The sequence below is a fragment of the Crocuta crocuta genome, unplaced genomic scaffold (genome assembly GCF_008692635.1).
Source record: "Crocuta crocuta isolate KB4526 unplaced genomic scaffold, BGI_CrCroc_1.0 scaffold25, whole genome shotgun sequence".
Lineage (NCBI taxonomy): Eukaryota > Metazoa > Chordata > Mammalia > Carnivora > Hyaenidae > Crocuta > Crocuta crocuta.
Genome location: NW_027532015.1, coordinates 19,017,997 through 19,032,203, shown reverse-complemented (window position 1 = coordinate 19,032,203; position 14,207 = coordinate 19,017,997). Strand labels below are relative to the sequence as shown.

Sequence of the window (14,207 nt, the reverse complement as noted above, 5' to 3'; positions counted from 1 at the left end):
GAAAACCTGGTTTCATTTTTTTTGTTTATAGAAATTTAGGGAGTTAGTATTTGGTAAATGTGGTATCACAGTGCTGGGTTCTAATGTCCTATTTCAAAATCCTGATTCAGAGAAGGAAATGTGTTTAGTTTTTACTCACTCCCTTAGATAACGATTTCATTAATTAAATTTTAATTCATGAAGACAATCTTAACTCCAATTTTTTTCCTTAGGTAATTCAAGCCTTACAGTTGGTAGATAAGACTTTTGGAATGTTGATGGAAGGCCTAAAACAGCGGAACTTAGACAATTGTGTCAATATAATCCTTTTAGCTGACCATGGTATGCTTTTTTTTCCCCTCGAAATCATATTTTATCATTGATTATATCTTCTCACTTCAAGGAGCATGCAAAAAGGATAGTGATAGTATAAAGTCTATACTTCTTGACCTAGAAGTTCTTGAATAAGTAAATAATACGTTATGTGGCAGACTGATTTAGAATAGAATACTAAAACTAAAATTTCTAGTTTAATTATTCTAACATTCATTCTGAAAATCCATCCATTAATTACTTTTCTGTGAAGTTGGAATTCATAGTACTTAACAAAGATATGGTTGGGTTGTCATTCAATCAAATATTTTTTGAGTGTCTATTTGATGTCAAGTACTTTACTAAATTTGGTGTGTGGAGGTACATAAAGCAGATATAGGCCTTTTCTAGATGGGTTGATACTTTCTACATTAGTCAAGCTAAGCTCCAAAGGCTGTTAAGAAACCAGGCAAAGAAGAGAGGAGGAAAAGGACCATGTCTACAGAACTCTTATTCATATTTTAGGACATCAAGTTAATGAGAAACAGAGTAATTTATTTAAAAATTTCTAAAATCAAAAAAAAAATTTAGAAATTTTTTAACACATTGACTTATTGTTTTAAAATTAAAGGGAATCATCTTAATGTGCGTTTTGGTAAAAGAAATTATAAAACATGAAATAAATTTAGAAATAAATATAAAAATAAAAACTTAAGGGTAGTCTGAAGAACCTTCAAACAGAAGAGTTTTAACTACCAAATCTTTTTTTTTTTAAGCACATGCTACGTATATAAACTTAAATAATACACCTAAGGTCTAATTAGCTTTACAGAGGATTTTTTCTTTGAAACTAATTGATTTATGTTTATCAAATGATCTGCTTATAATTCTTGTTTATTCTTCTCTGGTAAACATATGCTTTCTCCTCCACTGCCAGGATTTTCAAGTTCTGCCATTTAGAGTGAAATAATAGGATAAAGTATATAGATTCTCAGTGAAACTTGGCTTGAGATCTGCCGCTATAAAATATCTCTGATGTGACATGATCAAAGACAACTAACTGTTACCATCTGTATACATTCAGTGGATTCTTTTTCTTTTTTATTCAGGAATGGATAAGACTTACTGTGACAAGATAGAGTATATGACTAATTATTTTTCTCAAATAAACTTCTACATGTATGAAGGGCCTGCCCCTCGTATCAGGGCCCGTAATATACCTCAAGACTTTTACACTTGTAAGTATGAAGACACCCATGTGAAAAGAAAGGGTAAAATTGAAAGTGAGTAACCATAACTTCCTGATTCTGAGGCAATAGGGGTTGCCACAAGACCTCTTCTGACTTCTTGGGAAGGACCACACAGAAGCAAATGAGAAATCTCCTTCCTTGTTTAAATATCATCAGTCTATAGGGGCGCCTGGGTGGCTTAGTCGGTTAAGCGTCCGACTTTCGCTTAGGTCATGATCTCGCGGTTTGTGGGTTCGAGCCCCGCGTCGGGCTCTGTGCTGACTGCCAGCTCAGAGCCTGGAGCCTGTTTCAGTCTGTGACTCCCTCTCTCTCTGACCCTCCCCTGCTCACACTGTCTCTCTCTCTCCTAGAAATAACTAAAACATAAAAAAAAAATATCATCAGTCTATAAAGTCTATGGTAATATCAAATATTGTTAGATAAAAATATACTCTACTTAATCATGTTAATAAAGTAAAACATTACTATTAATAAAATATTGATATTTTCCATGTATTTGTTAGGTTAAATATATTTTACTTCTATTCATAATAAATAATGTATACTGCAATATACTCTCCATATTAATGCATTCTAGTTATATTAATTAAAAGTTCAATCAATTAAACATTAATATGACTAAAATATGAATATACTCTACTTAATTGTTAGGTTAAAATATATTCTAATTATAGCTTAAATTCTAAAATAATTCTTTGCTTGAGATAATTTCTTAGTTAGGGGCACCTGGGTGGCTCAGTCTGTTACATGTCTGACTCTTGATCTCGGCTCAGGTCATGATCTCATAGTTTGTGAGATGGAGCCCGGAGCTTGGGATTTTTCTCTCTCCTTATTCTCTGCCCCTTCCCAGCTCATGCTCTCTCTCTCTATCTCTCTCTCCCCCTGTCTCTCTCTCTCTCTCTCTCTCTCAAAACCAATAAATACATTCTAAAAGAATTCTTATTAATTTTACCAGATCATAGTCATTAATAAATGTATGTGTCAAATACATCTGAGTTGTTCACATTTGTAACGTGGTTTATTTGTTTATTATCTTTCGTAACAGTTAATTCTGAAGAAATTGTTAGGAACCTCAGTGTAAGTATACAGTGTCTTAATACATATATCTAAGTTAATATAATGTCCTTAAAATCTGGATTTGAAGAAATTTATATTCTGCATTTCTGAGTCCAAGCCACTCGTAATTTATTTCTTAAACCCTCTGTTGTTTTACTTTACCTGCAGAGCAGCTGCTTTTATCTTAGGTGTTTTCATTGGCAGTCGCTACCACTAGAGGAGATTAGTTTGTGACCACAGTGGCCCTGACTCCTGGATTTTACCGAGTGGGCTGATGTTCCATTCAAAAGGGCCATGCCAGTGAGCTTCAGGCAGCATTGCCAGTCACATGTTTTGTGTGACTTAATGTAAGAAAATAGTGCATCATGAACTCTTACACATCTTTTCCTACAGGCGCACAAAATGATCTCTTTATCCTCTAAGTCTGATTCCCACTGCTTTTGATTGGTTCCCACATCCCGGGTTGTGAGTAAACTAGTGGGACAAATTCCAAATACGGAGCTTAAAGCAATCTGGGGTTTTCAATGTGGAATTCACTGCTCCTACAGAGACCTGAAATGTTCTTACATGTAGTTTCAATAATTCTGTATTTAAGGTATATCCACAAGTATATTATCTGTGATGCGGAATTCGTGAGTTTATCAGTGCTTGGGGGTGGAGCCAGGTTTATTTAAGTATATAGGTCGTGTGCAATTATAGTAAAAATTGTTAGGATGAAATGGGACTGATTGAAGGTAAGAAAACAGCACGTGAAGAATGTTAACTGTAACCTGGGACCCGCTGCAAGTCTGATGCAGAAATGACCATTAGAGCAGCAGTTCTTTAGATTGTTAATCACTTCTTTTTTCTCTTACACTTTCTGATATTTTGGTCTTAAGTAAACACGGTAGGCAATGTCTCCCCCTACTGGTGAAGGGCATACAGGCAGTGTGGTAATGCTGATTGGATGGGCAGAATTTTCAACAGGTGGACTCTCTAAAACCACATATGTTGTCCTTTTCCCCGTCACCTCATGAGCCATATAGCAGAATCCCTGTTGCTGAGGAAGGAAAAATCTCTAATGATCCTGTAGTGCATGAGGATTGCATACCACCAGCTTTGGAAACCATTAATGGCATCGCAGATAAAGACTGGGCCTAGAGCTTATAGAACCCCGAAGAAATGGACCATCATTTCATGAGTAGTGCATTATTCCCAGGAAATATTCCATGTGGTGGCACAGTATTCTGGTGGTACAGTATTCCCAATAGGCCTATTTTGAGCTTATATTGGACAGAGATAATCAAACATGAATGGGTGACTCTGTAAGTTCACCAACATTCTGGGTGCATGACAGACAACAGCATCAACCTTGTTCTTAGATAAAATGACCAAAGTCTTCTCAACTCTAGGGTCTTCATCCTAAATTCTCAAATGCAAAGGATAACCCTGTACTGCTCCAGAAATTGACAGTATGCCTCCACTTTCCTCTGGATTGACACTGGCTATACACCAGCTAGGAAAGTGTGGCTTGTCAGATGATCTGTGGTCCTCAAGGGCACATTCCAGTCCCTTGTATCTTTGAAGAAGCTGCATAACCAATGACTGCCACAATGTATTGCCTGGATGTTACAAAAATATTGGCTTCAAAAGGGAGTAATTATGAATTCAAAAGAAAAAGAAGCCCAGTGAAGATACCAAAATAAGCAAGGAAAAAAACTGGCTGACATATCTGTGCAATAACTCATTTCTCTTCCCCTTTTCATTCTATTACTTTCCTTGCTCTATTGCCCATACTTCTTTTTAAATTTTTTTTTTCAATTTCATAGTGTCTTTTTCCTTATATAAATTGAGTACAAAATAATAGTGACACAGTCTTAAAATATTTGTGAGATTATCAAAGCTTGAAATAAATAAGAAAATGAAGAAGTAGAAAAAAATTTATTTTCCCATATTCTTACCTGTATTTTTTTCCTCTTGTTTCTCAAAAAAGGTCACAAGGGAGAAAAAGTTCCTTTGTAGTTCTATTTCTCACTTCCTCACTTCTGTTTTTAGATGACTGAGTTGCATCTTGACACAGTTTTAAAATATGCCATTTAATTACAGCAGTAATTATGAACGACACAAAATTTCACTCCAGTTTGTCAGAAATCCATGAATTGTTCACAAACAAGGAGCCTGTACTAGGTTTCAAAACCTTTTGCCTTGAGAATTAAGCGAATGTAGGTTATTTCAAGCGTAAATTGAATCAACTGTAAAAGGATTTTGGTGCAATTAAGCCGAGCTTTAAAATCTTTATTGATATTTACTAACGTGTTTATAATACACATACATAATTTAAATTCAAAAGTTGTAGTTGCCACTTGAAATCTAGACCCTTTCTATTGTCTGTCAAAAAAGGAGGAGAGGTTTATACTGGCTAAAAATATAAATGCAGGAATAAAAACTTAGAACATCAAACATCAAATCATAATTTAAATCATATTTTAATTGTAATTTTAAGTATTGTTGCAACAATAAAAGCAACATAATTGGGGAGTTTGGCCACACTGATAACATGGTTAATAGCCTCATTTTATTAACCAATTTTAAATCTTCTTACTTTTTAAAAAGTGCTTGATTGTCTTAGAAAATGAAATTGTTGAATTAGCTTACTATTTTATAACTTACACAAATAATCTATTATTTAGTGCCGAAAACCTGATCAGCATTTCAAACCCTATTTGACTCCTGATTTGCCAAAACGACTACACTTTGCCAAAAATGTCAGAATTGACAAAGTTCATCTTTTGGTGGATCGGCAGTGGCTGGCTGTGAGGTATGTGTGCCTATTTACTTGTTTCATAATACTTTTAACAACCATCTTTCATTGCCTTAATTTTACTGTGTTTAATTTATGCAATTTTTCTGGAACAATGATATTTCCTTTTTATCAATACGTATTTTTTAAGTCTTGAGAAAGAGCGAGCATGAGGTGCACTTGGCAGAGAGAGAGGGGAAAGAGAATCCCAAGCAGCCTCCACACTTAGAGCGCAGAGCCCGAACTGGGGCTTGATCTCATGAACTGTGAGACTGTGACCTAAGCTGAATTCAAGATTCAGACAATCAACCAACTGAGCCATCCAGGTGCCCAATCCTTGACTTTCTCTATGTTTCTCTATGCTACCCAGCATTTCTGCATTTGAACTACCTGTTATTAGGGGCCATTCTTAGTGTCCTAATCATCTCAATATGGATGCGCAGGAGGAAGAAAGTTAGCACTGTTTATTGACTGTTCCAGAAACCATAAGTACCAGCGCATTCTTAACCCTCACTCAGATCTTTTTCAGGCAGTTGACAGGATGTAAAGATGATATCAGCTGTCTTCCAGGTTGGCAGTAAGTAATTGATTAGATAGGTCTTTGAGATCTTTGTCATCTTTGTGGTTTTTAGGAAAGAGCACATTTGTGGCTCTAAGGCCAAGCTAACCAATTAGGCGTAACATTTATTTCTCTTTTTCTAGTTCTAATTCATTTTGATTGTTGAGCATAGCAAATTACAATTGCATTTAGAGAAAATGAAAACCATTCTGAATTGCTTCATCCCAAGATAACCAATGAATTCATTGGCTTCACAAAATTTTACTGAGGCTTGTTATTGTGTAGGCCAGGCTTTGTTCCAGGCACTTGGGTACAGACAGGATTCCCGCCTTCCTTGTCAAATGAAGAAGACTGATAATAAGCCAGCAAACCAAAAGATATACACTTTCTGATAGTTTAACTAATGTTTCCTTTTTTGGTATTTCAAGCCAGTGTTTTGTTGTTTTTTTTTTTCCATGTGCCTAAGTGGTTTTAAATGGAATCAGGATCATATTTTTTTCTGGCCTTATTTGCATGCTACGTAATGTCGGGGGGTACAAAGGACAATGGGATTACAGAGGCTGGAAGATATATGTAACAAAGTGAAGACAAAAAAGATGAGGGAGTTGGGAGAGTTTGTTCTGTGAGGTAACCAGGAACCCCAAGCAATACACCGCTAGGGCCAGAGAGTGTGCATGTTCACACCTGGCCACTAGATGGCACTGGCCTCTCTTCTTGGGATAAGGCATTTCATAACCCTTTGTGAAGGTCCTTGGCTTCACTGTGTGGCTCACCATAGCATTCTCCAGAAGATTTAAAAAGACTAAGTTTTACTATATATGTCCAAATGTGGGTAAATTCTCCAAATATTTACTGTTGAGAGTATGAGATCAAAGAAGTTAGGAGGCCACTGGTACAAAATGAGAAAGTGCTCATCCATCGTATAACATGCCCTACGGGTTATAGAAGGAGAATCTAGCCGGCAGGGCTCTTACGGGTATTACATAACACCCAGTCTCAAATTATGAGCTTTTTATGTTTAATAGCTAGCAGTGAGATGTAAAAAGATCAGCAAGCCTCCACGCCTGGGTTGGAGGAATGTAAACAAATTAATGTCTTGGGGCTTCATTTTCATCATCTGTAACACAAGATTAGCCTGGTTTTATTATTCTCTTGATGTTAAAGGAAACTAACTTAACATCAAAAGAAATGTTGATTATAGCCCTAACCAGAGCAACCAAGGAGTCTCATCTGATTAAGTCACTCTACCTCCAATTTTTAACTCATGAGGCTACCTCGTTTCTGGTAGTAGGTAAAGTATGTTGTCTTTGGTTATAATGACCAATATTTGATAACTAGACTATATTCCATTCCTAGAGTTATAGCAAACTTTGTCATTTAGTATAATCTATCATCATCATCACCATCCTCATTTTGCCTAAAATGTGTTGGATTTCGCTAATTTGAGGAAACCCAATTATTTGAAACTACAGCTGAAGTAATTGCCCCCTTAGAGAACACGAATAATAGCTTTTTATTTTATGATCGGAAAGTGACAAATGTTTGCCAGGCACGTTTCTAATAATGGGGATAGACCCAGTCCTCACCCTCAGGATCTTTGCGCAGGCAGGGAGGAAGACAACAATTATAATCAGGCTTAACGACGGGCACACTGGGATCAAGTGCAAGGTACAAGGAAACAATAAGAGTGATTACACACCCCACGTGTGGATGTCAGAGTTTTGCCTTGGATGTCAGAGAACATCAGAGGATGCTTCCTGGTAGGTGTGATTCCTGCTCTGGGCCTTGAAAATTAAGGATGGGGGCGCCTGGGTGGCTTAGTCGGTTAAGCATCCAACTTTCGCTTAGGTCATGATCTCACAGTTCGTGGGTTCGAGCCCCGCGCTCAGAGCCCGGAGCCTGCTTCAGTCTGTGACTCCCTCTCTCTCTGACCCTCCCCTGCCCACGCTGTCTCTCTCTCTCTCTCCTAGAAATAAATAAAAATATTTAAAAAAAAAAAGAAAAGAAAAAAGAAAATTAAGGATGGGATAGCTAGATGTTGTCACACACAGCAGTCTGCCCCAAGCTGTTGCGCAGTCTGTGCACTGTACAGAGGCACTCATCCAAGAAGATGAGAGGCAGTGGAAACGTAACCCTTGCTCAGCTCACTGAGCCCTGATGGGGAGCCATGTCTGCAGGAGGCGGTGGACCACTTTTCTTTTGCTGGAAGGCATGCTCTTCTTGCCAACCCTTCAGCACTGCCCAGTTGTGTCTTCTCAGAGGTGTTTCTTTCTTCTTTCTCTAAATACTCTGCCCAGAGCAATGGGCAGCAGCTGCTCTGGGGACAAGGCGGGGGCGGGGGTTGCAGGCAGAAGGCCTAGATGCCGGCGATTGCACCAGTTCTGTGTCGCTAGAGCACCAGGTAAATGAAGCTCCTCTCCCCGTGATGGACTTTACCTGTCATGACTAAAAAGTGTGACTTTGCCTGGAAAGAAATTAGACCATTGGTAGATACAAGATGGCTGCAGGTGACTTTGTGGTTATGTGGATTTGCATTTCTAAGAGCTCACAGTGTTCAATATGATTAGGGGTGTGTGTGCGTGTGTGTGTGTGTGTGTTATATGGGAAGATTCTGAAGTTCAGAGTCAGGATAACCAATTAGGAACTTTGTTCAGGCCAGAAGTCATAAGGATCTAGCTTAGAATGATGGCAGAGTAGGAAAGCAAGGGAAAATGTGAAAGATACTTCACAGGCAGAGTAAGGGGTGGGGAGTGGTCAGGAAAGAAGTCTTACTCATCTCCCATCTGTGTCATTACCCAACTGTGGCAGAGAAACCGGCCTTGATCTTGACTTTATTAATTAGACATGGAGAAGATAAAAGAGAATTTGTTCCAGAAGATTTCATATGGTACTTGGAAGTTGGACTAAATCATGACAGATAAAATCAACTCATCTTTTCCAAATGCCAGCTTCGATTTTTCCATATGTAATTTCCAGAGCTGAATTAATGGCTGGAGTGCATAAACATGAGCAGTTAGAAGAGCAAATCTGTAACATTTTCACTTGAGAAGAATAGAACATAGAGCTTTTTCAAACAGTAATTTTTATCTTTTACTTCTGAATAAAGCTTTGCAATATTGACTAAAGTTTTCTGATTGAGTTGGGTTAAGAGTTGAAAATATTCCAAAAAAAGATATTTCTGAAAATAGGTATATAAAAGGCCAAATTACAGAGAATTTTACCAATGACTTGGTTCTAAAAACCTTTTTGTGCTTTCATTAATGAATACTCTAGCCTCCCATACAGAATTTAAAACTGAATTATCCCTAAATAGTTCCAGGGTTTTTTTAATGTTTATTCATTTATTTTTGACAGAGATTGTGTGTGTGTGTGTGTGTGTGTGTGTGTGTGTGCGCGCGCGCACAACAATCAGGGGAAGGGCAGAGAGAGAGGGAGACACAGAATCCAAAGCAGGCTGTGATAGCTCAGAGCCTGACATGGGCCTCAAACCCACGAACTGGGAGATCAAGAACTGAGCTGAAGTTGGACACCCAGCTGACTGAGCCACTCAGACACCCCTAGTTTCCAGTAATCTTGAAGGAAGCAAATACCTATGCAAGAAGGATACACATATTTTTTAAACAACTCTTATGCCCCACATTTTACTGGAATTAACTAAGGTAATGAGCTGGCACCTTAGGGTAATTGAATTTAAACCCCTTATAAATAGGACTCCCTTTCTTCCCCTATTCCAGCTTGTAAGTACTTAGCCTCTCCTTTCTTCCCTCTATTGGGTACAGTTGAGGGTAGCCTGCTCAGTGTTATGATTTATTTTTAATTTTGTGATTTGTTTTTATTTAAGCTGAGAGTCAGTAATGAATGTTTTAGAAGCTCATTTTTTAGGACACTAAATTAAAGTCCTGCCTACAACATAAAAACAAAAACATTATGTGTGTGTGTTTACCCTGAGGAGTGGGAGGTGGGGGGTGGGAAAGCAAATGAGACAAATCTCTTAAGGCCAACTCTTGGGAATAAGAGTCTCTTTTTTCATTAGAGACCTAATTTGAACCAGTATGACATTGTCGTTTAAAAAAAATCTACATTATTTATCACCGCTTCGTTTTCATGTATAAAAACCAACCATGTGTAAAACTGCTAAAACTCCTCAATTCAAATACTAAACTATTTTAAGATGGGTAAAAGACAAATCAATTAAATTTGAAAAGCCATTCAAATATCAGAACAACAGTCTATGGAAAAAGAGCCCAAAAGTTAAAAATAAATTCTGGATTTATAAGAATATATTGGCTGCTTCTTACCAAGTGTTACAATGAACTTCCCCTCAATGTCCTTTATACTTCTACAATAATTCTGTACATATCTCTACTGTAAAATAGGAATCAATATTTTTTCCCAGTTTCAAAGACTTATTTGTAAAGCACTGAAATGCTTAAGTAGTATATTAGTTAAGCTATTCTTACTCATACAGACATTAATGTATAAAGACACAGGTAAGCTTGAAGACGATTTTTTACATTTTTAAATCAATTAATTAATTTTTATTGACACATAGCTGACCTGAAGTTATATTAAAAATTTTTTAATCTATGCCTTTGTTTTTATCTTGTCAATGTCTAAGAGTCAAAGGCTTTTGAATTCTACTTATAGGTTCTGGAATTCTCCTTCCTTCTCTCCTACCACTATGCTTGTTCGTCTATGGTTATGAATTTGGAATGAAAACAACTATTTTTATGCAGTTGTTGGCAGAAAATTTATTTATATAAAAGCAGAAGCTGCATAAAAATCTGTTAAAAGTCAGTTTACAATAAGGTCTCATATTAATGTATTGATTGCAATGTAATATCATTTCTTTAAAGGAGTAAAGCATATTCAACCTGTGGAGGAGGCAACCATGGTTATAACAATGAGTTTAAGAGCATGGAGGTAACTGACTGCTTTATTATTTTTTTAACAAATATTTATTCACCACCTACTTTGTGATAGGCAGTCTTCAGGGCCTTTGAATACACCTGTGAACAAAACAGATAAGGATCCCTGCCCTCATGAAGCTTTCATTCTAACAGAGGGATATAGACAATTGGCATAACACGAAAATATATCATTTGGTATATTAGGGGATAAGTGCCATGGAAAATAAAGATAAGGCAGAGTAAGAGGAAATTGGGCATGGCTCAGAGTACCTTGGGGGCAGTATGCAACTTTACATGAAGTGGAGATGGTAAGATTCATTGAGATGACATTTGAACAGAGACCTGAAGGTGAAAGAATCAACCTTTCAAGTATTCAGGGAACAGGTGTCCCACATAGAGGAAAAAGCCAGTGCAAAGGCCCAAAGGTAGGAGTGTGCCTGATGTGTTGAGGGCAGCAGAGCCTTCATTGGCTATTGGAAGGATGTAAGGCTGTGTGGGTGATTGGAGAAGAAGGAGTGAAGGCTCAATTGGGCATTTTAAGTTTAAAATATTTATTAGACATGTAAGTAGAGATGTTGTATAGGCACCTAAAGAGAGTCTACCCAGAAATAAAAAATTGAATTTTAGGTATATAAATTATTAAAAAGTTATGCAACTAGATAAGATCCTTAGAAAGTGAGTATACATAGAGAGGAAGACCAAGTACTGAGTTCTAACCAATTCTACTTGAAGAGGTTGAAAGAAAAAGAATCACTGGCAAAGACATCTAGAAGTATAGTCAGTGAGGAAAGAAGAAAACTGGGAGCAGAGTGTGTCCGGAAGCCCAGAGAAAAGACTCTTTGGAAGGGTCCGCGGGAGAAGTATAGTTGATATTCCCACATAGGTAAACTTTATGATTTTTTGCAACCTCGTTATCTTTAAAAAATTTTATTTCTTTAAATTCAAGTTAGTTAACATACAGTGTAGCCTTGGCTTCAGGAGTAGAGCCCAGTGATTCATCACTTAGATACAACGCCCAGTGCTCATCCCACCCCACAAGTGCCCTCCTCAATGCCCATCACCCATTTAACCCATGCCCCTACCCACCTCCCCTCTAACAACTCTCAGTTTGTTCTCTGTATTTAAGAGTCTCTTATGGTTTTCTCCCCTCTATGTTTTTATCTTATTTTTCCTTTCCTTCCCCTATGTTCATCTGTTATGCTTCTTAAGTTCATGTGAGTGAAGTCATGTTATTTGTCATTCTCTGACTGACTTATTTCGCTTAGCATAATACTCTTTAGTTTCACCCACATTGTTGCAAATGGCAAGAATTCATTTGTTTTCATCGCCAAGCAGTATTATACCACATCTTCTTTATCCATTTGTCAGTCAATGGACATTTGGACTCTTTCCATAATTTGGTTGTTGTTGATAGTGCTGCTATAAACATTGGCGCGCACGTGCCCCTTCAATTCAGCATTTTTGTATTCTTTGGATAAATACCTAGTAGTGAAATTGCTGGGTCCTAGGGTAGCTCTATTTTTAATTTTTTGAGGAAACTCCATACTGTTCTACAGAGTGACTGCACCAGCTTGCATTCTCATTAGCAGTGGAAAAGTATTCCCCTTTCTCCAATCTTTACCAACATCTGTTGTTTCTTGGTTTGTTAATTTTAGCCATTCTAACAGGCAACCTCATTGTCTTACCTGTTTCCATTAATAAACGCGCACACGCGCGCGCACACACACACACACACACACACACACACATCCCTTCCCAAAAAAAGAAAATGCGTTGGGCTCCTTATGAATATACTGCCTTTTAACATTGTTGTGATGTATCTCCTTGTAAACATTTGAAAAGTCTCTGGACACAGAATTCTTCTCTATCAAATAGAGTACTATTTCATAATTAAGTTAATTACTAGAAATAAAACCTATGTCTCTATTTATTTGCTGATTATCTTGGGAAAACAAAGGATATATGTATAATTTAGTCCTGTTACCAAAAAATAATTATGTTTGACACTTTTCTTCTAGTTATTTGCAATCTGAGTTATATTGTTATGAATAATACAATTCAGTTAACATTAATTAAATATAAATTAAAAATATTTAGAATTCTGCTTCCTAAAAGTAAAGGGATATTTGAGAAATATCTCAATATCTCAAAGATATATTTGAGAAATCAGTGGGTTAGTATAAGCTGTGAAAAAAATTTAGTGTTATAAACTTCAGCATTTTTTGGTCATGTATTAACATATTTGAACCATGATATGAAAGGATAATCAAAAGAATACCTGATGTTAGATGGTGAATTTATAATTCATACTGTGTAGATATTGTAGAACTGTGCTGACATTGGTTGTCCATTGTTGCTTATTTTTTCCTGGTCTGTTGGCATGCAAGGTGCTGTGGAAGTGGGTACACTTAGAAAAAATAAACACAATATAGATTATATTTTATTGGGATTGGTGACATCCCAGTCACAGGCGGAAATGATATAAAAGTCATTTTCAAATCTGAAAAGAAATCCTTACAGTAGCCCGAGACACAGCTAGGAGAGTGGTGACGGAAAGAAATTGTGTCTGTTCCACCATCTGTTGTTGAGGTTAGATGGCATCTAGTAACAGTAGGACTCTTATCACGTAGGCTATCTTTCTGGCACATGGGCCCAGTTTTAAAGAGAAGACTGAAATTGAACCATTTGAAAATATCGAAGTCTATAACCTAATGTGTGGTGAGTATATCTATATAAGCTTAACATCAACACATAGATGTAGTTTTAAAAATATGTATTTTGACATTGGTAATAAATTGAATCCCAGAGTTGACTGCTCTGCACTAAGAAGACAGAAAATTGAAAAGATAAGAACAAATCACACCATTCAGAATTATTCTGACATAATAAATAGGAAATTATTGTTTCTGATTGCTGGTAATGATAAACATTAGATCTCAGGAGACCAGCTTTTCCAATCAGTTAGTTATTACTTGAAAACTAAATAGGGGCACCCGGGTGGCTTAGTCGGTTAAGCGTCCGACTTTCGCTCAGGTCATGATCTCGCGGTTCGTGGGTTCGAGCCCCGCGTCGGGCTCTGTGCTGACTGCCAGCTCAGAGCCTGGAGCCTGTTTCAGAGTCTGTGACTCCCTCGCTCTCTGACCCTCCCCTGCTCACGCTGTCTCTCTCTCTCTCCTAGAAATAAATAAAAATATTAAAAAAAAAAAGAAAACTAAATAAAACTTAGATAAATAAAATTACATTTCCAACTTCTCAAAGCAGAGAAAGAACCCCTAAAAGCACAAGTATTTTCTTGTAATTACAGAGAAAAAGCTTCTGGCATAAAAGGATGATAGAAATCCTATTTGGATGGATGCTTATTA

The 14,207-nt window shown here is 37.0% G+C and overlaps 1 protein-coding gene across 1 annotated transcript in view; it reads left to right on the top strand.

Moving 5' to 3' along the window:
- The window catches only part of ENPP3 (ectonucleotide pyrophosphatase/phosphodiesterase 3), a 74,811-nt gene that overhangs the window by 36,706 nt on the left and 23,898 nt on the right, over positions 1-14,207 (top strand). Inside the window, exons 14-19 of the mRNA XM_077776099.1 lie at positions 213-321; positions 1,401-1,529; positions 2,587-2,618; positions 5,267-5,394; positions 10,792-10,858; positions 13,476-13,563. Of these exons, the coding sequence (XP_077632225.1) occupies positions 213-321; positions 1,401-1,529; positions 2,587-2,618; positions 5,267-5,394; positions 10,792-10,858; positions 13,476-13,563 (553 nt within the window). The remainder of the gene's footprint in view (positions 1-212; positions 322-1,400; positions 1,530-2,586; positions 2,619-5,266; positions 5,395-10,791; positions 10,859-13,475; positions 13,564-14,207) is intronic.